Below are 25,375 nucleotides of genomic sequence, written 5' to 3' on the forward strand. Positions count from 1 at the left end.
ACACTGCAGCCCCAAACCAGAGCAGCAAGAGGGCTCGAATGGGCGGTAGGGCATGCCCATATCAAAATTTCATGAAATTTTCTAGTTATGGGCATGCCAAGTAGTGGCATGACCATATTGCAATCGTCCAGAATGGCCCAAAAGGCAATGTTGCTAGCGTTTCGCTAACATGCTAAAGTCACAAAGGTCCCACTGCGCACCAGCGGGTGTAAAGCATGACCCCGCTCTGTTGTGGAAAAAAAAAATCCCCAAAAAATGAAACACGGCCGAGAAAACCTGAAAAATGAAGGCGTTAAATTAGTATCTAGAAAGGTTTCCCTTTTCTTATTATTAGTGCCACGGCTGCGCCACGTGGCACTCCTCCTCCATTGAGATGCGCAAGCTCAATGGAGGAGGAGTGCCTCGTGCGCAGCACGAGGCACTCATACTATTGCTCAGGCTTATTATTTATTAGTGCCACGGCTGCGCCACGTGGCACTCCTCCTCCATTGAGCTTCGCAATGGAGGAGGAGTGCCTCGTGCGCAGCACGAGGCACTCTTAATATTGCTCAGGCTTATTATTATTTATTCCATATTCTTCCGTAAAAACTTCGGCGCGTAACTAGTCCCGCAGCTTTGAGAAAACGCGAAAAGTAAAAACGTAGAAACGTGCGCCTTAATCGGGAATCGATGGGTATGACTTTTATTAGCAATTGGCGTGTACGTTTTTGCGCAACGTGCACAAACGTGCGCTTTTTGCCCCATCCGGAACGCATTGCGAGAAGTTTGGGGCCTCACCACTCGCACACCGTTACTCGAAAAATTATGAACCGATTTAGAAAGTTGTAGGCCCTGAATTTAACTACAGTCCTGTGGATTTTCAGAACGATGGCACGAATAGTTTTTGCACGAAGTGCAAAAACATTTCCAAATTCCCAAACTAATGGGGACCATGTATTTGTATGGGGCAGCATTTCACACTGTGTGTGGGATGAGGTTAAAAAAAAAAAAATCACCTTTTTTCTGATTCACCTATCTTTCTCATACTTGCACGTAGAAACGTTATTCAAACTTCAAAACGGAGGAAAACTTATCTTCTCTCTCTAAACCCCAGACTGTTTTTGCCTAAAATGTACACTTTTCAAGATATGAGCGCTCAAGCGAGGACTGGAAATCACTTTTTTGTCAAATCTTCAGTGCGGTTCTAATTGATCAGAGTGCGAGAGACTTTGAAAAAATGACCATAATTTTTATTTGTAACTCGAGCTCACGGCCGAACCGTAAAAGCTAGAAAGATAATCTTTGGTCAGAATGTAGACATAGATGTTGAGATTCAAATAATATGACTTTGACAGGCGTGGTGTGCACAAAATTTGAACTGGGGAGCCAAGAGTCACGCCAAATCCTGCCTCTGTCTCCATTGACTCTAATGTTAAAAAAAGTTTTCTTCAAAAAAATCTCATTTTTGTTTTCGAATTGCCGTTACTAACACATTTTAAGGAATATCTGAATAAAATTAAGATTGTCAGAATCTTCCGGGTTCTGTCTCTCTCACGATGTCTTTGTTTTTCTGCTAGGAGCTACAGTTTGATTACAAGGTGAAGTTATTTGAGGCTTGTCAAATCCGAAAAACTAGCTGAGTCATTCCAATACAATATACACTACCATACTTCCGGGTCATGTGACCCAGAACTGGTCACATGACACAGTCAATGCAGACTTCATAATACTTTACCTTGGATAATGGAGGAATCTGAACCCTGACCTTACATGATCCCCAGTCCTGCTGGAGACAGGTTCATGGGATATATATGTATATTATTATTATTATACATATAAATATTTACATTTGTATATTATGTATACATATTAGCCCCGCCCCTTCTTGTGATTGGCCGATACGTTTTAGTCCAATATCTTTTGAATGGTTTGACATACAGAGACATGGGTGGTGTCAAATGACTAAGTATCGAGTCCCTGACCCTCATTGGTGCAAATTAGCCACGCCCCTTCTTCTGATTGGCTGATACGTTAAAGTCCAATATCTTTTGAATGGTTTGACATACAGAGACATGGGTGGTGTCAAATGACTAACTATCGAGTCCCTGACCCTCATTGGTGCAAATTAGCCCCGCCCCTTCTTCTGATTGGCCGATACGTTATAGTCCAATATCTTTTGAATGGTTTGACATACAGAGACATGGGTGGTGTCAAATGACTAAGTATCGAGTCCCTGACCCTCATTGGTGCAAATTAGCCACGCCCCTTCTTCTGATTGGCTGATACGTTAAAGTCCAATATCTTTTGAATGGTTTGACATACAGAGACATGGGTGGTGTCAAATGACTAAGTATCGAGTCCCTGACCCTCATTGGTGCAAATTAGCCCCGCCCCTTCTTCTGATTGGCTGATACGTTAAAGTCCAATATCTTTTGAATGGTTTGACATACAGAGACATGGGTGGTGTCAAATGACTAAGTATGGAGTCCCTGACCCTCATTGGTGCAAATTAGCCACGCCCCTTCTTCTGATTGGCCGATACGTTATAGTCCAATATCTTTTGAATGGTTTGACATACAGAGACATGGGTGGTGTCAAATGACTAAGTATCGAGTCCCTGACCCTCATTGGTGCAAATTAGCCACGCCCCTTCTTCTGATTGGCTGATACGTTAAAGTCCAATATCTTTTGAATGGCTTGACATACAGAGACATGGGTGGTGTCAAATGACTAAGTATCGAGTCCCTGACCCTCATTGGTGCAAATTAGCCCCGCCCGTTCTTCTGATTGGCCGATACGTTATAGTCCAATATCTTTTGAATGGTTTGACATAGAGAGTCATGGGTGGTGTCAAATGACTAAGTATCGAGTCCTTGACCTTCATGGGTGCATCCCGCGATCATCCGGCAGTAGTCCGTGGCACTTCAAAATTTCCCGGGAATTTTGTCTAGTTATTATTATTATTCCATATTCTTCCGTATGAACTTCGGCGCGTAACTAGTTGCGCAGCTTTGAGAAAACTCAAAAAGTAAAAACGTAGAAACGTGCGACTTAATCGGGACTTCATGGGAATGACTTTTATTAGCGATTGGCGTGCACGTTTTTGCGCAACGTGCACAAACGTGCGCTTTTTGCCCCATCGTGAACGCATTGCGTGAACTTTGGGGCCTCAACACTCGCACACCGTTACTCGAAAAATTATGAACCGATTTAGAAAGTTGTAGGCCCTGAATTTAACTACAGTCCTGTGGATTTTCAGAACGATGGCACGAATAGTTTTTGCACGAAGTGCAAAAACATTTCCAAATTTCCAAACTAATGGGGAAGATTTTCCCATGTATTTGTATGGGGCAGCATTTCACACTGTGGGTGTGAAATGTCCGGTGAAGGTTAAAAAAAAAAAAAAATCACCTTTTTTCTGAGTCACCTATCTTTCTCATACTTGCACGTAGAAACGTCATTCAAACTTCAAAACGGAGGAAAACTTCTCTTCTCTCTCTAAACCCCGGACTGTTTTTTCCTAAAATGTACACTTTTCAAGATATGAGCCTTCAAGCGAGGACTAAAAAACCCCCTTTTTCAAATCTAGAGTGGAGCTTCGAATTGATCAGAGTGAGCAGAACCCTGAAAAAATGACCATAATTTTTATTTGTAACTCGACCTCACGGCCGAACCGTAAAAGCTGGACAGATAATTTTTGGTCAGAATGTAGACATACATTTTGGTATTCTTAAAATGTGACTTTGACAGGCGTGGTGTGCACAAAATTTAAACGGGGAGACTAAGAGCCATGCCAATTCCTGTCTCGCTGTCCATTCACTGCAATGTTAAAATAAAATTTCTTCAAAAAAATCTCATTTTTGTTTTCGAATTGCCGTTACTAACACATTTTAAGGAATATCTGATGAAAATTAAGATTGTCAGAATCTTCCGGGTTCTGTCTCTCTCACGATGTCTTTGTTTTTCTGCTAGGAGCTACAGTTTGATTACAAGGTGAAGTTATTTGAGGCTTGTCAAATCCGAAGAACTAGCTGAGTCATTCCAATACAATATACACTACCATACTTCCGGGTCATGTGACCCAGAACTGGTCACATGACCCACTCAATGCAGACTTCATAATACTTTACCTTGGATAATGGAGGAATCTGAACCCTGACCTTTTGACCTTACATGATCCCCAGTCCTGCTGGGGACAGGTTCATGGGATATATATGTATATTATTATTATTATACATATAAATATTTACATTTGTATATTATATATACATATTAGCCCCGCCCCTTCTTCTGATTGGCCGATACGTTATAGTCCAATATCTTTTGAATGGTTTGACATAGAGACTCACGGGTGGTATCAAATGACTAAGTATCGAGCCCCTGACCCTCATTGGTGCAAATTAGCCACGCCCCTTCTTCTGATTGGCCGATACGTTATAGTCCAATATCTTTTGAATGGTTTGACATACAGAGACATGGGTGGTGTCAAATGACTAAGTATCGAGTCCCTGACCCTCATTGGTGCAAATTAGCCACGCCCCTTCTTCTGATTGGCCGATACGTTATAGTCCAATATCTTTTGAATGGTTTGACATACAGAGACATGGGTGGTGTCAAATGACTAAGTATCGAGTCCCCGACCCTCATTGGTGCAAATTAGCCACGCCCCTTCTTCTGATTGGCCGATACGTTAAAGTCCAATATCTTTTGAATGGTTTGACATACAGAGACATGGGTGGTGTCAAATGACTAAGTATGGAGTCCCTGACCCTCATTGGTGCAAATTAGCCACGCCCCTTCTTGTGATTGGCCGATACGTTATAGTCCAATATCTTTTGAATGGTTTGACATACAGAGACATGGGTGGTGTCAAATGACTAAGTATCGAGTCCCCGACCCTCATTGGTGCAAATTAGCCACGCCCCTTCTTCTGATTGGCCGATACGTTAAAGTCCAATATCTTTTGAATGGTTTGACATACAGAGACATGGGTGGTGTCAAATGACTAAGTATGGAGTCCCTGACCCTCATTGGTGCAAATTAGCCACGCCCCTTCTTCTGATTGGCCGATACGTTATAGTCCAATATCTTTTGAATGGTTTGACATACAGAGACATGGGTGGTGTCAAATGACCAAGTATCGAGTCCCTGACCCTCATTGGTGCAAATTAGCCACGCCCCTTCTTCTGATTGGCTGATACGTTAAAGTCCAATATCTTTTGAATGGTTTGACATACAGAGACATGGGTGGTGTCAAATGACTAAGTATCAAGTCCTTGACCTTCATGGGTGCATCCCGCGATCATCCGGCAGTAGTCCGTGGCACTTCAAAATTTCCCGGGAATTTTGGTCTAGTTTATTATTATTATTTATTCCATATTCTTCCGTATAAACTTCGGCGCGTAACTAGTTGCGCAGCTTTGAGAAAACTCAAAAAGTAAAAACGTAGAAACGTGCGACTTAATCGGGACTTCATGGGAATGACTTTTATTAGCGATTGGCGTGCACATTTTTGCGCAACGTGCACAAACGTGCGCTTTTTGCCCCATCGTGAACGCATTGCGTGAACTTTGGGGCCTCAACACTCGCACACCGTTACTCGAAAAATTATGAACCGATTTAGAAAGTTGTAGGCCCTGAATTTAACTACAGTCCTGTGGATTTTCAGAACGATGGCACGAATAGTTTTTGCACGAAGTGCAAAAACATTTCCAAATTTCCAAACTAATGGGGAAGATTTTCCCATGTATTTGTATGGGGCAGCATTTCACACTGTGGGTGTGAAATGTCCGGTGAAGGTTAAAAAAAAAAAAAAATCACCTTTTTTCTGAGTCACCTATCTTTCTCATACTTGCACGTAGAAACGTCATTCAAACTTCAAAACGGAGGAAAACTTCTCTTCTCTCTCTAAACCCCGGACTGTTTTTTCCTAAAATGTACACTTTTCAAGATATGAGCCTTCAAGCGAGGACTAAAAAACCCCCTTTTTCAAATCTAGAGTGGAGGTTTTAATTGATCAGAGTGAGCAGAACCCTGAAAAAATGACCATAATTTTTATTTGTAACTCGACCTCACGGCCGAACCGTAAAAGCTGGACAGATAATTTTTGGTCAGAATGTAGACATACATTTTGGTATTCTTAAAATGTGACTTTGACAGGCGTGGTGTGCACAAAATTTAAACGGGGAGACTAAGAGCCATGCCAATTCCTGTTTCTCTCTCCATTCACTGCAATGTTAAAAAAAAGATTCTTCAAAAAAATCTCATTTTTGTTTTCGAATTGCCGTTACTAACACATTTTAAGGAATATCTGAATAAAATTAAGATTGTCAGAATCTTCCGGGTTCTGTCTCTCTCACGATGTCTTTGTTTTTCTGCTAGGAGCTACAGTTTGATTACAAGGTGAAGTTATTTGAGGCTTGTCAAATCCGAAGAACTAGCTGAGTCATTCCAATACAATATACACTACCATACTTCCGGGTCATGTGACCCAGAACTAGTCACATGACCCACTCAATGCAGACTTCATAATACTTTACCTTGGATAATGGAGGAATCTGAACCCTGACCTTTTGACCTTACATGATCCCCAGTCCTGCTGGGGACAGGTTCATGGGATATATATGTATATTATTATTATTATACATATAAATATTTACATTTGTATATTATATATACATATTAGCCCCGCCCCTTCTTCTGATTGGCCGATACGTTATAGTCCAATATCTTTTGAATGGTTTGACATACAGAGTAATGGGTGGTGTCAAATGACTAAGTATCGAGCCCCTGACCCTCATTGGTGCAAATTAGCCCCGCCCCTTCTTCTGATTGGCTGATACGTTAAAGTCCAATATCTTTTGAATGGTTTGACATACAGAGACATGGGTGGTGTCAAATGACTAAGTATCGAGTCCCTGACCCTCATTGGTGCAAATTAGCCACGCCCCTTCTTCTGATTGGCCGATACGTTATAGTCCAATATCTTTTGAATGGTTTGACATACAGAGACATGGGTGGTGTCAAATGACTAAGTATCGAGTCCCTGACCCTCATTGGTGCAAATTAGCCACGCCCCTTCTTCTGATTGGCCGATACGTTATAGTCCAATATCTTTTGAATGGTTTGACATACAGAGACATGGGTGGTGTCAAATGACTAAGTATCGAGTCCCTGACCCTCATTGGTGCAAATTAGCCCCGCCCCTTCTTCTGATTGGCCGATACGTTAAAGTCCAATATCTTTTGAATGGTTTGACATACAGAGACATGGGTGGTGTCAAATGACTAAGTATCGAGTCCCTGACCCTCATTGGTGCAAATTAGCCACGCCCCTTCTTCTGATTGGCCGATACGTTATAGTCCAATATCTTTTGAATGGTTTAACATACAGAGACATGGGTGGTGTCAAATGACTAAGTATCGAGTCCCTGACCCTCATTGGTGCAAATTAGCCACGCCCCTTCTTCTGATTGGCTGATACGTTAAAGTCCAATATCTTTTGAATGGTTTGACATACAGAGACATGGGTGGTGTCAAATGACTAAGTATCGAGTCCCTGACCCTCATTGGTGCAAATTAGCCACGCCCCTTCTTCTGATTGGCTGATACGTTAAAGTCCAATATCTTTTGAATGGTTTGACATACAGAGACATGGGTGGTGTCAAATGACAAAGTATCGAGTCCCTGACCCTCATGGGTGCATCCCGCGATCATCCGGCAGTAGTCCGTGGCACTTCAAAATTTCCCGGGAATTTTGGTCTAGTTATTATTATTATTATTATTCTTATTCCGCACTTTTTTTCGTCCGTTAATGCGGCCCGAACCGCAACGTGCACCCATGCATGACATACATCCTTGGATGCGTCTCCATCTTGCCTCGATGGGCATTACTTTTCTCCGTAATAGGGGTTACCGTGGCAACGCTAGTTGCCAAAAAGCAAAAAAAAAGGCGAAAATTCCCGCGCTTATTACTCAGCCGAACTTTATCGTAGAGACATCGTTCAAACTTTAAAACACTCGGCCCGATAGTCTTTAAAGGACCATACAACTTCATCATGCTAGTTATTACGGTTTTTGCGATATTTAACTTTCAATTTAAAAAAAAAATCACTTTTATTTTGGACGCTTGTTGCTAGGCAACGGTTTATCGTACAGACATCATTACAACATTGACCAACCCGGGACGCTTTGTACTGCAACATATTTTAGTCTCGTCATGCTTGCTATTACGGTTTTTGAGATATTCCACATTGTTCATTTTGATGCTAACGGAACTTCGGATGCTTGTTGCGCGGCAACGCGGTATCGCAGAGACTTGGTTCCAACGTTAAAAGACTCAGCTTCATGTGGACTACAACATACTGAGGTCTCATTACGCTGTCGTTTACAGCTTTTGAGATATTAAAGCCAAATTGTCCCATTCTATCCTATGGGGCTTGTTACCATGGCAACAAAAACCAATGCATTTGTATAGGGGACCATGTGAATAAACAATCTGTTAATGCTGCCCGAACCGGAATGTGCACCCATGCATGGCATATATCGTTGGATGCGTCTCCATCGTGCCTCGATGGGCATTACTTTTCTCAGTCAAAAGTGTTACCGTGGCAACGCTAGATGCCATAAAGCAAAAAAAAAGGCAAAAATTCAGACGCTTATTGCTCGGTCGAACTTTATCGTAGAGACATCGTTCAAACTTTCAAACTCTCGGCCCGATTGGCACTAACGTGCCTTACAAGCTCATTATGCCAATTATTCAAATTTTTGCGATATTGACCTTTCATTTTTTTTTTAAATTTCCATTTGACTTTGGACGCTTGTTGCTAGGCGACAGATTATCGTAGAGACATCGTACAAATGTTCCCCGACTCGGCACGCTGTGGACTTCAACATATTCAAATTTCATGAAGCTGGGATTTAAGGAAATTTTATGTCAAAATCCATGCCAAATGGCCCCATTCATTCGGATGGGATTTTTTACCACGGTGAAAAAAAAACCTATCCATTGTCATTGTCTATCATGTAGCCTGAACCGCAACGTGCACCCATGCATGGCATACATCGTTAGATGCGTCTCCATGTTGCCTCGATGGGCATTACTTTTTTCAGTCAAAAGTGTCACCGTGGGGGGCGCTAGACGCCGAAAAGCGCGCCCCATTTTTAACTATTGGGAGCACAGGAATGAATGCAATACAACCGTAAACACCTCAAATTGACATAGAACCACCCCAAACACAACCACTACAGCCCCAAACCAAAGCAGCAAGAGGGGTCGAATGGGCGGTAGGGCATGCCCATATCAAAATTTCCAGAAATTTTCTAGTTATGGGCATGCCAAGTAGTGGCATGACCATATTGCAATCGTCCAGAATGGCCCAAAAGGCAATGTTGCTAGCGTTTCGCTAACATGCTAAAGTCGCAAAGGTCCCACTGCGCACCAGCGGGTGTAAAGCATGACCCCGCTCTGTTGTGGAAAAAGAAAATCCCCAAAAAATGAAACACGGCCGAGAAAACCTGAAAAATGAAGGCGTTAAATTAGTATCTAGAAAGGTTTCCCTTTTTTTATTATTATTCTTATTATTCCGCACTTTTTTTCGTCCGTTAATACGGCCCGAACCGCAACGTGCACCCATGCATGGCATACATCGTTGGATGCGTCTCCATCGTGATTCGATGGGTATTACTTTTCTCAGTAATAGGGGTTACCGTGGCAACGCTAGTTGCCAAAAAGCAAAAAAAAAGGCGAAAATTCCCGCGCTTATTGCTCGGCCGAACTTTATCGTAGAGACATCGTTCAAACTTTGAAACACTCGGCCCGATTGTCCCTAATAGTACGTACAACCTCATTATGCCAAGTATTACAGTTTTTGCGATATTTACCTTTCAGGTTTTTTTTTATTTCTGTTTAACTTTGGACGCTTGTTGCTAGGCAACAGGTTATCGTAGAGACATCATACTAATGTTCCCCGACTCGGCACGCTGTGCAGTTCAACATATTCCAATTTCATGAAACTGTGATTTAAGGAAATATTTTGTCAAAATCCAGGCCAAATGGCCCCATTCATTCGGATGGGTTTTTTTACCATCGTGAAAAAAAGACCTATCCGTTAATGTAGGCTGAACCGGAACGTGCACCCATGCATGGCATACATCGTTGGATGCGTCTCCATCGTGCCTCGATGAGCATTACTTTTCTCAGTCAAAAGTGTTACCGTGGCAACGCTAGACGCCAATAAGCAAAAAAAAAGGCGAAAATTCAGACGCTTATTGCTCGGTCGAACTTTATCGTAGAGACATCGTTCAAACTTTCAAACACTCGGCCCGATTGGCACTAACGGACCCTACAAGCTCATTATGCCAATTATTAAAATTTTTGCGATATTGACCTTTCATTTTTCTTTTTTATTTCCATTTAACTTTGGACGCTTGTTGCTAGGCAACAGATTATCGTAGAGACATCGTACAAATGTCCCCTGACTCGGCACGCTGTGGACTTCAACATACTCAAATCTCATGAAGCTGGGATTTAAGGAAATTTTATGTCAAAATCCAGGCCAAATGGCCCCATTCATTCGGATGGGGTTTTGTACCATGTTGAAAAAAAAACCTATCCGTTAACGTAGCCTGAACCAGAACGTGCACTCATGCATGGCATACATCGTTACATGCGTCTCCATCTTGCCTCGATGGGCATTACTATTCTCAGTCAAAAGCGTTACCGTGGCAACGCTAGATGCCAAAAAGCGCGCCCCATTAATAACTATTGGGAGCACAGGAATGAATGAAATACAAGCGTAAAAACACCTCAAACTGACATAGAACCACCCCGAAAACAACCACTACAGCCCCAAACCAAAGCAGCGAGAGGGGACGAATGGGCGGTAGGGCATGCCCATATCAAAATTTCCAGAAATTTTCTAGTTATGGGCATGCCAAGTAGTGGCATGACCATATTGCAATCGTCCAGAATGGCCCAAAAGGCAATGTTGCTAGCGTTTCGCTAACATGCTAAAGTCGCAAAGGTCCCACTGCGCACCAGCGGGTGTAAAGCATGACCCCGCTCTGTTGTGGAAAAAAAAAATCCCCAAAAAATGAAACACGGCCGAGAAAACCTGAAAAATGAAGGCGTTAAATTAGTATCTAGAAAGGTTTCCCTTTTTTTATTATGGGCATGCCAAGTAATGGCATGACCATATTGCAATCGTCCAGAATGGCCCAAAGGGCAATGTTGCTAGCATTTTGCTAACAAGCTAAAGTCGCAAAAGTCCCACTGCGCACCAGCGGGTGTACAGCATGACCCCGCTCTGATGTGGAAAAAAAAAATCCCCAAAAACTAAAACACGGCCGGAAAAACGAGGAAAAACATGAAAATGAAGGCGATGTATTAGTATCTAGAAAAGGTTTCCCTTTTCTTTTTATTATTATTCTTATTCCGCACTTTTTTTCGTCCGTTAATGCGGCCCGAACCGGAATGTGCACCCATGCATGGCATACATCGTTGGATGCGTCTCCATCATGCCTCGATGGGCATTACTTTTCTCCGTAATAGGGGTTACCGGGGCAACGCTAGTTGCCAAAAAGCAAAAAAAAAGGCGAAAATTCCCACGCTTATTGCTCGGCCGAACTTTGTCGTAGAGACATCGTTCAAACTTTCAAACACTCGGCCTGATTGTCCCTAAAGGTACGTACAAGCTCATTATGCCAAGTATTACAGTTTTTGTGATATTGACCTTTCTTTTTTTTTTTTTTTTCCATTTGACTTTGGACGCTTGTTGCTAGGCAACAGGTTATCGTAGAGACATGGTACAAATGTTTCCCGACTCGGCACGCTGTGGACTTCAACATACTCAAATTTCATGAAGCTGGGATTTAAGGAAATTTTATGTCAAAATCCAGGCCACATGGCCCCATTCATTCGGATGGAGTTTTTTACCATGGTGAAAAATAAACCTATCCGTTAACATAGCCTGAACCGGAACATGCACCCATACATGGCATACATCGTTGGATGCGTCTCCATGGTTCCTCGATGGGCATTACTTTTCTCAGTAAAAAGTGTTACCGTGGCAACGCTAGATGCCAAAAAGCAAAAAAAAAGGCGAAAATTCGGACGCTTATTGCTCGGCCGAACTTTATCGTAGAGACATGGTTGAAACTTTCAAACACTCGGCCCGATTGGCAGTAACGGCCCCTACAACCTCATTATGCTAATTACTACAGTTTTCGCGATATTGACCTTTCATTTTTTTTTTTTATTTCTGTTTGAATTTGGACGCTTGTTGCTAGGCAACAGGTTATCGTAGAGACATCGTACAAATGTCCCCTGACTCGGCACGCTGTGGAATTCAACATACTCAAATTTCATGAAGCTGGGAATTAAGGAAATTTTATGTCAAAATCCAGGCCAAATGGCCCCATTCATTCGGATGGGGTTTTGTACCATGGTGAAAAAAAAAACCTATCCGTTAACGTAGCCTGAACCGGAACGTGCACCCATGCACGGCATACATCGTTAGATGCGTCTCCATCTTGCCTCGATGGGCATTACTTTTCTCAGTCAAAAGCGTTACCGTGGCAACGCTAGATGCCAAAAAGCGCGCCCCATTAATAACTATTGGGAGCACAGGAATGAATGAAATACAAGCGTAAAAACACCTCAAACTGACATAGAACCACCCCGAACACAACCACTACAGCCCCAAACCAAAGCAGCAAGAGGGGACGAATGGGCAGTAGGGCATGCCCATATCAAAATTTCCAGAAATTTTCTAGTTATTATTCTTATTATTCCGCACTTTTTTTCGTCCGTTAATACGGCCCGAACCGCAACGTGCACCCATACATGGCATACATCGTTGGATGCGTCTCCATCGTGATTCGATGGGTATTACTTTTCTCAGTAATAGGGGTTACCGTGGCAACGCTAGTTGCCAAAAAGCAAAAAAAAAGGCGAAAATTCTCGCGCTTATTGCTCGGCCGAACTTTATCGTAGAGACATCGTTCAAACTTTCAAACACTCGGCCCGATAGTCTTTAAAGGACCATACAACTTCATCATGCTAGTTATTACGGTTTTTGCGATATTTAACTTTCAATTTAAAAAAAAAATCACTTTTATTTTGGACGCTTGTTGCTAGGCAACGGTTTATCGTACAGACATCATTACAACATTGACCAACCCGGGACGCTTTGTACTGCAACATATTTTAGTTTCGTCATGCTAGCTATTACGGTTTTTGAGATATTTCACTCTTTTCATTTTGATGCTAACGGAACTTCGGATGCTTGTTGCGCGGCAACGCAGTATCGTAGAGACTTGGTTCCAACGTTAAAAGACTCAGCTTGATGTGGACTACAACATACTGAGGTCTCATTACGCTGTCGTTTACAGCTTTTGAGATATTGAAGCTAAATTGTCCCATTCTATCCTATGGGGCTTGTTACCATGGCAAAAAAAACCCATGCATTTGGATGGGGGAGCATGTGAATAAACAATCTGTTAATGCTGCTCGGACCGCAATGTGCACCCATGCATGGCATATATCGTTGGATGCGTCTCCATCGTGCCTCAATGGGCATTACTTTTCTCAGTCAAAAGTGTTACCGTGGCAACGCTAGATGCCAAAAAGCAAAAAAAAAAGGCGAAAATTCAGACGCTTATTGCTCGGCCGGACTTTATCGTAGAGACATCGTTCAAACTTTCAAACACTCGGCCTGATTGGCACTAACGGACCCTAGAACCTCATTATGTCAACTTTTAAAGTTTTTGCGATATTGACCTTTCTTTTTTTTTTTTATTTCCGTTTGACTTTGGATGCTTGTTGCTAGGCAACAGATTATCGTAGAGACATGATACAAATGTTCCCCGACTCGGCAAGCTGTGATCTTCAACATATTCAAATTTCATGAAGCTGTGATTTAAGGAAGCTTTAATGTAAAATCCATGCCAAATGGCCCCATTCATTCGGATGGGTTTTTTTTTACCATGGTGGAAAAAAACCCTATCCGTTAACGTAGTCTGAACCGGAACGTGCACCCATGCACGGCATACACCGTTAGATGCTTCTCCATCGTGCCTCGATGGGCATTACTTTTCTCAGTCAAAAGCGTTACAGTGGGGACGCTAGACGGCAAAAAGCGCGCCCCATTAATAGCTATTGGGAGCACAGGAATGAATGCAATACAACCGTAAACACCTCAAACTGACATAGAACCGCCCCGAACACAACCACTACAGCCCTAAACCAAAGCGGCGAGAGGGGACGAATGGGCAGTAGGGCATGCCCATATCAAAATTTCCAGAAATTTTCTAGTTCTTCTTCTTCTTCTTATTGTTCTGACAAAAGGAAGGCCTTTTTGCCCCCCTAAACGTCCCCAAAAAGTCACCAAATTTTGCATGCAAGTCAGGCCTGGCGAAAAATTTTACATTTAAGGGTTTGCATTAATGGGCGTGGCAAAATGGCTCAACAGCGCCCCCTTGAAAACTTTGTGCCTCAAGCCCCACAATGCGGTTTGTTGTACATGCACGAAAATCGGTACACACCTGTATCATGGGACAACTTAAAGAAAAGTCTCTGGGCGTCATGTCGAGAAACCGAACAGGAAGTCGGCCATTTTGAATTAATCGTGTCACTTTGGCGCAATTTATGCCATTCCTTCGGCAGTTAATACGGCCCGAACCATAACGTGCCCCCAAGTGTGTTATACATCAAAATGTGCGTCTTCATCCTGCGACAACACGCATTACTTTTCTCTTTCAAAAGCGTTACCGTGGCGACGCTAGACGCCAAAAAGCGCGCCCACCCTTCATCTGGTTGGTTCAGACCGAAAAAACTTTGCGCCTCAAGCCCCAGAATACGGTGTGACGTACATGAACGAAAATCGGTACACACCTGTATCATGTCGCAACTTAAAGAAAAGTCTCTTGGCGCCATGGCCGAAACCGTACAGGAAGTCGGCCATTTTGAACATTCTGAATTAATCACGTAATTTTGGAGCAATATATGCAATTCCTTCGAGAATTAATACGGCCCGAACCGTATCGTGAACCCAGATGTGTTATACATCAAAATGTGCGTCTCCATCCTGCGACTACACGCATTACTTTTCTCTTTCAAAAGTGTTACCGTGGCGACGCTAGACGCCAAAAAGCACGCCCCCCCTTCATCTGATTGGTCCATATTTGATAGTTCCCCAAAAGGCACCAAAATTGGCACGCAAGCCAGGCCTGGCGATAAATTTGATATTTCATGGTTTGCATTAATGGGCGTGGCAAAATGGCTCAACAGCGCCCCCCGGAAAACTTTGTGCCTCTAGCCCTACAATACGGTTTGACGTACATGCACGAAAATCGCTACACACCTGTATCATGGCGCAACTTAAAGAAAAGTCTCTTGGAGCCATGGCCGAAACCGAACAGGAAGTCGGCCATTTTGAAATCTGATTGGTCCATATTTGATAGTTCTCCAAAAGTCACCAAATTTGGCATGCAAGACAGACTTGGCGATAAATTTGATATTTCATGGTTTGCATTAATGGGCGTGGCCTAACGGCTCAACAGCGCCCCCTAGAATACTTTTCTCTGCCATAACTTTTGAATGGTTTGACATAGGAAGTTGTGGGTGGTGTCATGGGACTCTGTATGGAGTCTTTGAGCTTCGTTGGCCTTAATTAGCCCCGCCCCTTCTTCTGATTGGTTGTCCCGATTTTCTGCTATAACTTTTGAATGGTTTGACATAGAGAGTCGTGGGTGGTGTCATCAGATTCTTTATGGAGTCCATGACCTTCATTGGCCTGAATTAGCCCCGCCCCTTCTTCTGATTGGTTGTCCCTTTTTTCTGTTATAACTTTTTAATGGTTTGACATAAGAAGTCGTGGATGGTGTCATGGGACTCTGTAATGAATTCTTAAGCTTCGTTGGCCTTAATTAGCCCCTTCTTCTGATTGGTTGTCCCGATTTTCTGCTATAACTTTGGAATGGTTTGACATAGAGAGTCGTGGGTGGTGTCATCAGATTCTGTATGGAGTCCTTGACCTTCATTGGCCTGAATTAGCCCCGCCCCTTCTTCTGATTGGTTGTCCCTTTTTTCTGTTATAACTTTTTAATGGTTTGACATAAGAAGTCGTGGATGGTGTCATGGGACTCTGTAATGAATTCTTAAGCTTCGTTGGCCTTAATTAGCCCCGCCCCTTCTTCTGATTGGTTGTCCCGATTTTCTGCTATAACTTTGGAATGGTTTGACATAGAGAGTCGTGGGTGGTGTCATCAGATTCTGTATGGAGTCCTTGACCTTCATTGGCCTGAATTAGCCCCGCCCCTTCTTCTGATTGGTTGTCCCTTTTTTCTGCTATAACTTTTGAATGGTTTGACATAGGAAGTCGTGGGTGGTGTCATTTCTGATATGCTTATGGGGGGCGGTGGCCGTGAGTGCGAGGGCCCGTTCATCGCTGCTTGCAGCTTTAATTGTTTTTGTAATTGCATAACAGAAAATCACAATATTCTAATTTTCTGAGACAGTCCTGTAGGTTCGATGTAGAAGCATAAATCAGTCATTAACTGTAAAGAGATTACTCTTCTTTTGGGGCTTTATACTTATGTTTTTTTATGTAAATAATCCTGAAATCAAACACTTTTTTTGTTTTTGAGAAATGTATTGGTAGTTGAATTTCACAGCTAACTTAAAAAAAAACCCTACATAAACCATGTACTTTGTTTAAGGCAACCCCCAGGAGGAGCATTACCTAGATGCCCTTCCTTTACAGCCCCTCAGCTTCACCTCATGTTGTATGTTGTAAAGTTGGGTGTCAGAGAAGCTGTAACACCAGTTTCAATAAGGCTTTTCACACAACCAGTTGGTTCCGCTTCTGCGGGCCATTTCTTCGCCCCGCTGCGCTGTGTGAATGGTACAAGACGTCGAAGAGCATAACATTTTGTTCTTTTTAACTGCCATTTTTTTCCAGAGCTGTGCTTTATTCAGTAGCGACTGAATGATGCAGGCTCTAACAAAGACGAGAGACTTGTTGCTGATGGTGGACCGCAGAGTACAGGAAAGGGACCCCTCTTTCTTTAGACCGCAGGATGCTGTAAAGCTCTCTGAAAGCACATACTGGGGAGGGAATATCGCTCCTTCCTGGGATCACTGACTGCACTAGGGATTGTCAAGTCTTTTACAAGTTTCACCCTGTAAAGGGCATGCCACCTCAGGGTGGAGTGTTTTGATGTGCCATTCTTGACCAAATCTTTGCAAGGAGCAAAAATAAGTTTGCAACTATGAGTCAACCTTTCTGTTTAGTCGAGAGAGCTGCTTTTTCAACCGCCCTCATGTACACTGAATCACATCGTTCAATCTGGACAACCAGCTGAAGGAGATTCATGTGTAAGTCAAGTGTTGTTTGCAAATAAAATGAATGGCGGACCCAGTCAGTGACGGAGAGTTGCTGAGCGAGCAGAATACTGACTCAAAGTCACGAACGGGTCGAGGAGTTTTAGTCATACAGAGTTTTTCACAATTTTAACCTTCTTTAACCAAGCTTCATTAGCTTTTGAGGTCTCTAATTGGTCTACTGAGTTTTCATAAAACTGATAGAAAATATGATTGTTGCCTCTCAGAAAATGAATTATAAATGTATAATTCAGACAAAAATGTAATTTCTCTACTGACTGCATGAGAATAGCTACTTAGCTGACAATGTGACAGCAGACTTCTTAACTTAAAGGATAGTTTGAATTTAATTTGTGCATCATATATCCTACACCTCTGTAATTTCCTTGGTTTATACGTTAACTCCTATCAGAGAGCAGTTTGCGTTTTAATCAAACAACTTAGTGACTGAATCTGAATCTGGTTTGACGGAACTAAAGAAACAAAAACACATCACTTGACTTAGTCTTCGCTCTTTAAGGCATCTTACAGGAGTCACATAATTATGTCTTTCCTGAGGACTTAATTAAATATATGTGACTTGTTTAGCTAGGACCAGGGACTCACCATTCAGAAGAAAAAACTGTGTAGTTTCTTTCTTTTTCATTTTTATTATTTAGGAGCAAACATGATTAAGTCGTCAGGAAACGCTCAGGAAAACTGTCTCCAGACAAATGCATAAGACTCCATGTGAGATTACAGGGTAGTCGCGTCTTCTCTATCTTTAAATATTCCCTCTGGTTTCAGTCCATCATTTATAGCCCTCTAATAAAAACACATTATTGTTATTTTATCATGTGAAAATGTGCCAGAGATGAGCCTAGGAGTCTGGGAGTTACTTTCAACCCACAGCACGAAGGATAACATACAGTTGGTTGATTCATTGTGCGAGTTGTGTACATTTGTATCAGTATTGTGTATCTGGGTAAATATAAAGCAGTAACGCTGGACAGTTGGTTCATTTTTCCACTTTTTCTTTGGATTTTTTTTCTTTTTCTGAAGAATAATTGCATTGATAAATGGACTGCAGAATATTTCAAATTGACAATATTTGAAATGGCAACAGGGAATAAAAACATAGTGATACTGAATGGAAAGATTTCATAAAAACAGTTAAAGTTAACTAAAGTTGATACCCTTTACTTGCGCTTACTTGCTAAACCTCAACAAACACATCACATCTGTTACAATATACTTTGCCTGTAATTACTTTGGTCATATTTGTGAGACTGAATCTGTACAAAGTGAACTTACGCAGCTCGTCGAAGTATGTGTCGCTGCCGTCGGCCCCCGGTACCGAGCAAATGAGACGCGTCTTCAGGAATGTTGTCCACTTGTTCACCAGACTTCGCTGACCACCCATGTCATTCTGATTCAAGACAAAACAGTTTCCCACTTAATAATAGATTAGCATATACCCAGTTATTACACAAAGAGTATTGACCTCATTTTTTTTGGCTGCGTTTAACTTTGTTTTGCTGAACCTGTTCACCCCTAGGCCTGAACAGGCCTATCCAAATTAAATCAACAATATCTCCACAATTATAAGGATAATATGATGCGCGGGCTGTGAAATGTGAATTTTGGCTTTCGGTTTGTTTTGAGATTGGCATGAAGTGGTCGGCCCAGAAAAGATTATGTTATGTGTAGTAGGGCTGGGCGATATATCGAGATTTTAATATATATCGATATATTTTCAAACACGATATGGTACGAGACAATATCGTTTATATCGATTTAAAAAAAAAAATAAAAATTTTTTTTTTTACATTTTTTTTTTAATGATTTTGATATAGCTTATTTTGTGACAAATTGACTTGAATGTTTTATTTGAGATTTGCACAAATGTTTTGTTATTTGCACAACTGTCAACCTCAGTGGAAAAGTCTGCCTGTTACTGTCTACATTGTATTAATTGCACAGTGTATTTTAATTTAATTGTTATGCAGGAAAGGGATATTTGTTTTATTTTATTCAAGAAGCTTTTTTATTCTAAATATGCAGGCAGTTTATTTTTATTTCATTTGTTTTATACATTTTGATATTGACCTCTGTTAATAAAGGAACCTGTGTGACATTTGGCACGAGGCTTTGTATTAAAACTGTTTTTTTAAGGGTTTGCCTCAGAAAAAAATGAAGCTAACAGAGATGCTAACAGAGATACTAACAGAGATGCTAACAGAGATGCTATGCTATAATGCTTTGGGGGAAACCCCAATTAAGGCACAGAAAAAATATCGAGATATATATCGAGTATCGCCATTTAGCTAGAAAATATCGAGATATGACTTTTGGTCCATATCGCCCAGCCCTAATGTGTAGCTTTTCTAGTTCCATATGATACCCACTACATTGGGGTGGAGAAAATTGATCTTGTGTTCTGTTGCGTTTTGTTGCTGGTGTTGCTCGTGTTGGGGGCGCCATCTTCGTTGCATATGTATTTTTAAGTTGTTATAAATCAAATACTTTGTTGACAAAACGTACTTGGAGTTTTCACATATTGGCTATAGGGTCTTGAGTAACTTTTTCCACACATGAACTGGTGCATGCAGCTGCTGGACCCAGTACCTGCTCCATCGGGGGGAAGGGGTTAATAAACTGCTGAACTTAATTAATTGAGCAGCGTCTCACCCTGCAAAGCTGTCCAATTCGGGAATAAGTGGACTTTCCCAAACCCTGAGCTTCGACCGCCGTCTCCCGGAAGAAGAAAAAGACCTTGTCGTCGTCTGGGTTTTCGCTCTCAGGGACCCAAAAGGAACCAACAAACTTTGGTTCTGGTTGACGAAGTCAAACAAAAATGATAGCACTCATTATTCATCAGGTGAATACTTGACCATTCTTGATTTAGGGAGATGTGACATTAGCCTACTGGTTGTCAAGCCTAGACTTTGATTACATGGCAAACCCAAAAACCCCGACTGACAAAGCCCTGAAACACAAAAACAATGGCACACCGTTGAGCCAGCGTGAGTCGTGCTGCTCCGTACGAATGGAGGGCCGCGGCCCCAGACTCCTGAAGATGGTGAAGTCCCGTCCCATCAGGTCTGTGGCCACGCCTGCATACAGCTCATCACCTAGGAGACACAAAGTGATATGTTTGTAGCAGTTACGTGTGGCTATGTGATATTCCCGTCGTAAGGCAAGTATGAACCAGAAAAAAGAATCGGACTCAGTTACCGACGAGCACAGATGCGGCGTTATGTCGAGGATCATACGGACTCTTCCCTTTCCCATCTTCCACTTTCGAAGGGTCGATCCTGAACACGTGGTCCTGATGGAGAGCAGGGAGAGGCGGAAAAGGTTTTAGGAGGCAAACCAGATTTTATCCAAGGTTTTCTTTAGTCAGAAAAGTTCAGTAGTTTAGATTACAGATTTAACGTTTCAGGAGCATAAAGGAATACAAATTCATTTTCTACTGAGAAATCGGAGATCAGCACAAATGACCTTATATGCAGCATCGTCCAAACTGTTATTTCCTTGTCAATATAAACTTCATTCTTGCCAATCTGACTATCTTATGTACTTGAAAGAAGTGTGTCCTTGTTTTGTTTTTTTGTCCTGTGTGTTCCTCACCTCCATCCGGTGTCCCACCTCCACAAAGGCACAGGTGGGGTGGAAAGCCCCAGTTCCACAGGCGTATAAGTGGGTGCGGTTATAGTGGTGCACGATCTTCACATAGTTCACGCAGTCAGACTGAAAGAGACACAAATACACACACAAAGTGTTCTTTTATTTAAAGCTTGATCTTCCTCCTCTGTCCCTTTTAAACATATGATGTTGATCATAACTCGGGACGCCATTTGTCACATAAGAATTCACTTGGACACCGTCAGCTGTTACAGCGCTAAGCCTGGACTTTCTGTCTTTTGATTTAGTGATGCACATTCCTCACATAGCTCTTGGCCTGTGACAACACAGTCAAGTCCCAAACTCCACCTCCAGCCCAATCATCCGACACCCATCGTCTCTTCTCACACACACACACACACACACGCTTGCAGCCATCATGAGCCACCGTGCAACACACAGCAAAATTTGGGTGAAATGACCTCGCATTGTTTGCTTTTCATCTAATGCATTGTCATTATCAGCAACCAACAATACTGTAGAGGAGTTAAAAGAAAAAAAAAGCACCTGGTTTTTAACTCAAAAAAACGCTTCGCAACAGTTACTTGTTTTCCCCAAAAAACATTTCTATTCTGCTATTTCCGCATTTGTAACGCAGTTTTCAGTATCAGCATGACCTCTTTCTGCTCCCTATTTGTCTAATCAGGACATCGTGTTATTGACCCACGGACACATCCGTCTAAATCAGAGTCAGGTTACAGTGAGCTTGATCTCAAATGACTGCTGGAGGAAAAAACGTAGCGTATCTCAAGAGATTAGGTGGTGCATTATCTGTCCAATCTTAGAGCACCAGACTTTGAGGAGGCTGGTCCATCAAGTAATGAGAATGTGGACACAACAGTCAACCGCAAACTGTGGAAAAAGAGCTGGACAAACCCTCTGTGACGTCACCAATCGTTTTTCTCAAGAAGACATATTTTGGGGACTCCAACGTGGTAACCGCGGTTAGCCCAACCCCCAGCCCATCCAAAAATGGGCAAATGAACGGGACATATAAGCCCAGCAAAAGGGTGGAATGCCTTCACCTCACCACAGTCACCACAAGCTGGCTATTTTAGAGGTCCAGGCGAAGTTAGCTAGCCAACTGTTGGCTCACTGTCATATTTGCCAACCTGGAAGAGAAGGTTGGCCTGGACTCTGGAGGAACCAGGAAGAACCAGGTGTTTCCACCGCTAGCAGCCAACGAGGTGTTGAGCATCCTGCCTGCTTTCTTCTAGTTAGTACCAGCGGCAAAGGTTGTTTATTAGCTAAGCTGTGCCTCTAGACCGTCAGGCCAAACCAGATCAGTGTTTTAGTACAATTAACGGCACATTATCTTTAACTTATGGAAGATTATTCTCTGTTAAGTGTTTTTCATGACAAAAGTTCACTAAAAGTGCGAAGTAGTTAAAATGACAACTGTCCATTTGAAACCATACACTGCAACACAGCTTAAACCATCGCATAATTATTAATAATGTAATAACTTTATGTAGTTTTACCAAATGAGATGCATTCAAATTCAACCTTAAAAACCTTTGTACATTTATTTATTCTTTTGTTTTTTTCTTTGGGTTTTTTGTACCAAGCTATCAATATGATATATATTTAATTCTGCTGCAAAGTTTGATATTTCTAAATGAGGATCAATGGAGATTGCATTTGGAGCCAGACCCTAGAGGCCATTTGAGGAAGTGCGGTTTTCCCATCTCCTACAATGGATTCAGCTTTCCTTTTATTCTACACACTGTTCTCATTTCCTTATCTTTCTTTTTGCTTAAACGGTTGGTTCTTATGTTCCAGGACAGTTGAAAGAAGTTAATGGCTGAAAGTGTTTGTTCAGGCTGGAATGGTGGTCCACAGTGGATATCCATTAAATACACAACACAGCACAGCGCAACATCCTGGGAATGCCTTTGATCGTTTGATCAGGACAATGTTGGCTTTTGTCTGACACATTTCTCCTGGAATCGATTCGGGTCTGGACAATGACTCCCTACCAACTGTCCAGAAAGTGGATTTTCTTCTTTTACTTGTTCCAATATTACAAAAAGAGTTTAGCGTTATACAGAAATAACGCAGTACAGGTCATCTGTTTAGTGCCAAAACAACCGGGAATGAAGTTCAAGAATAAGGCAGTGGAACCACTGATTGGTCTGGTTTGGCGCTGGTATGGAATAAAAGTGGATCAATTCTATCATGAATTAATGATCCAGTGTTGTGATCATATATTGTTTTAATAAGCATTTACTGGAGCAACAAACCCAGGTTTACCACTTTAGACCTACACTTATAGTTGTGCTAACGATAAACTTAGATGAGGAAAATGAATAAAAAGTGGCAGTTAAGTTGCTTTTACAACATTTACTCTCACAACTAAAATGGCACTAAAACTGGTTAGGGGTACTGGTTTTGGTTTAGAGAAAGACTGTGGCCGGAGGCAACGCTGGATAGCATAACAGAGGCAAGTAATGATGGAAAATCAAGAAAGTACTGATGGAGAATAAAACAACAGATTGAACAGGAGACTGATTGAGAGTAAATCTCAGGCACGGTTGGATGGCTGGTGAACTCAAAATGGCAAAAGTTCCTTTGTGTCATTTTCAGATTATTCAAATTTGATCTGAAGGCCATCTTTCGTGGTAGCAAGGGGTTTATTTCTGAATTAAATCCATCCGATCATCTTCCTGATCTGGAGGGGAAATTGACTTTATGATATATTGACAGGGTTTTTCTTCCCCTTATAACTGGGGAGAACAGAGTCACCAGGACATTATTACGCTATTGGGCATACACATGTATAAACCAGAAATATTTACAGAGAAAAAAAAACTGCCAGAGTGAGAGGAATGAGGAATGAGGTGCTGGTTCACTGAATCACCAGCTACCGGAGTATAGAGGGAGAGAAGCATGAAAATCAAATGTGAGTTTTATGTGAGTCCCTATTTGTTTCTGTTAAGGCGTAAATGAAATGGAGGTGACGACACACTGTTATGGTTCAGAAACATTACGATTCTGTGAACCAGACATGTCAGCCAAGAAAGCGTTAACCCTCTCTCCTGGCTCGCAATTTTCATACATCACAGTTTTTCCTAGTTCGGGATTGAGGATTGTCACTACTTTCAGCTGTGATTCTTTACGTAATTTTATTGATCAAAAACCACGTTTCCAACATTATTAAGTTTGTCACGAATCGCGGTCGGTTTTATTCTCTTTTTTCTTTTTCTTTCCCCCTTTCATTTGAAATGACGCAAACAGAGTTTTGCCTCATTTAGTCTTAAACACACAGACACAACAGTCCCACAGATATAAAATCTTTGGCAATCTGCATCCACCGGCCTGGCGTTTATGAGGAGTTTTACTCCTCCCAGCAGGTTTTAGTTAAAACTCTCATTCCAAGACTTCTGTATTTGTTTTTACATCTTCAAAGTCCTCAGTCTGAGTCCCACTGTATCTAAGCCTCTGTGGGTGTGTGTGTGTGTGTGCGTGCGTGCGTGCGTGCGTGCGTGCGTGCGTGCGTGCGTGCGTGCGTGCGTGCGTGCGTGTTAGTGTCTCGTCAGGAGGCATCAAACATTGAGGAAATCAGGAGGGTATCACTTCTTTGAAGAGACAAAAGCCAGAGTGAACACAGGAGGGTGCACAAAGGATGCTTAAAGGACCTTGAACCGATCTGAAAGCTGAGGCAGAGAATGACAAAGCTGAATTATGCCACTAATCACATTTTCTTTGAGTGTGTGTGTGTGTCGGTGAGGTGGAGGGTTGCTAAAGGCTTCGGTGATCAACCTCTGGCCCACGGCTGACTCATTAGTTGAAACAGTGGGAGAAAAGCAGGTTGTGACCTCTCCTCCGCCTGAACTTTAGGTCCTGGCATCATGTCTCCGGGGGACTTATTGTTCCGTTGGGGGTGTCTTCTTTTCCTTTCAACCCTGTGTCTCTTCAAGAAATAATTAACCTGATTGATTCGCCTTAACAGATTTAGACTCTTCTGTCCTTTTGCCTGTCACACCTAACCTGGTCGCATTCAAGCAATTTATATGAAGAATTCAATGAAATGTATTCATAAGTAGTACATATATTTATATAAATAGGAAGTCCAGCTAAAATGTTATTAAATGCTTTTGTCTTATGTGTACACACACACACACATATATATATATATATATATATATATATATATATATATATATATATATATATATATATATATATATATATATATATATATATATATATACATACACACATATACAACATAAAACTCATTCATTCATCTACATACAGCTCCTTTAAGACTTATCTTACATTGAAATACTGCAGTTTGGACATAAAAAAGTTTATCTTTCTTTCCTGCTCAGATAGTGAGAAAAAG

The 25,375-nt window shown here is 41.8% G+C and overlaps 1 protein-coding gene across 3 annotated transcripts in view; it reads right to left on the reverse strand.

Moving 5' to 3' along the window:
* The window catches only part of sema3b (sema domain, immunoglobulin domain (Ig), short basic domain, secreted, (semaphorin) 3B), a 127,524-nt gene that overhangs the window by 17,313 nt on the left and 84,836 nt on the right, over positions 1-25,375 (reverse strand). For all 3 annotated transcript variants that reach the window (XM_061736605.1, XM_061736606.1, XM_061736604.1), the window contains exons 5-9: positions 20,974-21,093; positions 20,578-20,671; positions 20,355-20,474; positions 20,032-20,174; positions 18,655-18,769 (exon numbers count right to left, since the gene is read on the reverse strand). In XM_061736605.1, the coding sequence (XP_061592589.1) occupies positions 18,655-18,769; positions 20,032-20,174; positions 20,355-20,474; positions 20,578-20,671; positions 20,974-21,093 (592 nt within the window). The remainder of the gene's footprint in view (positions 1-18,654; positions 18,770-20,031; positions 20,175-20,354; positions 20,475-20,577; positions 20,672-20,973; positions 21,094-25,375) is intronic.

Source organism: Cololabis saira, chromosome 12 (genome assembly GCF_033807715.1).
Source record: "Cololabis saira isolate AMF1-May2022 chromosome 12, fColSai1.1, whole genome shotgun sequence".
Classification (NCBI taxonomy): domain Eukaryota; kingdom Metazoa; phylum Chordata; class Actinopteri; order Beloniformes; family Belonidae; genus Cololabis; species Cololabis saira.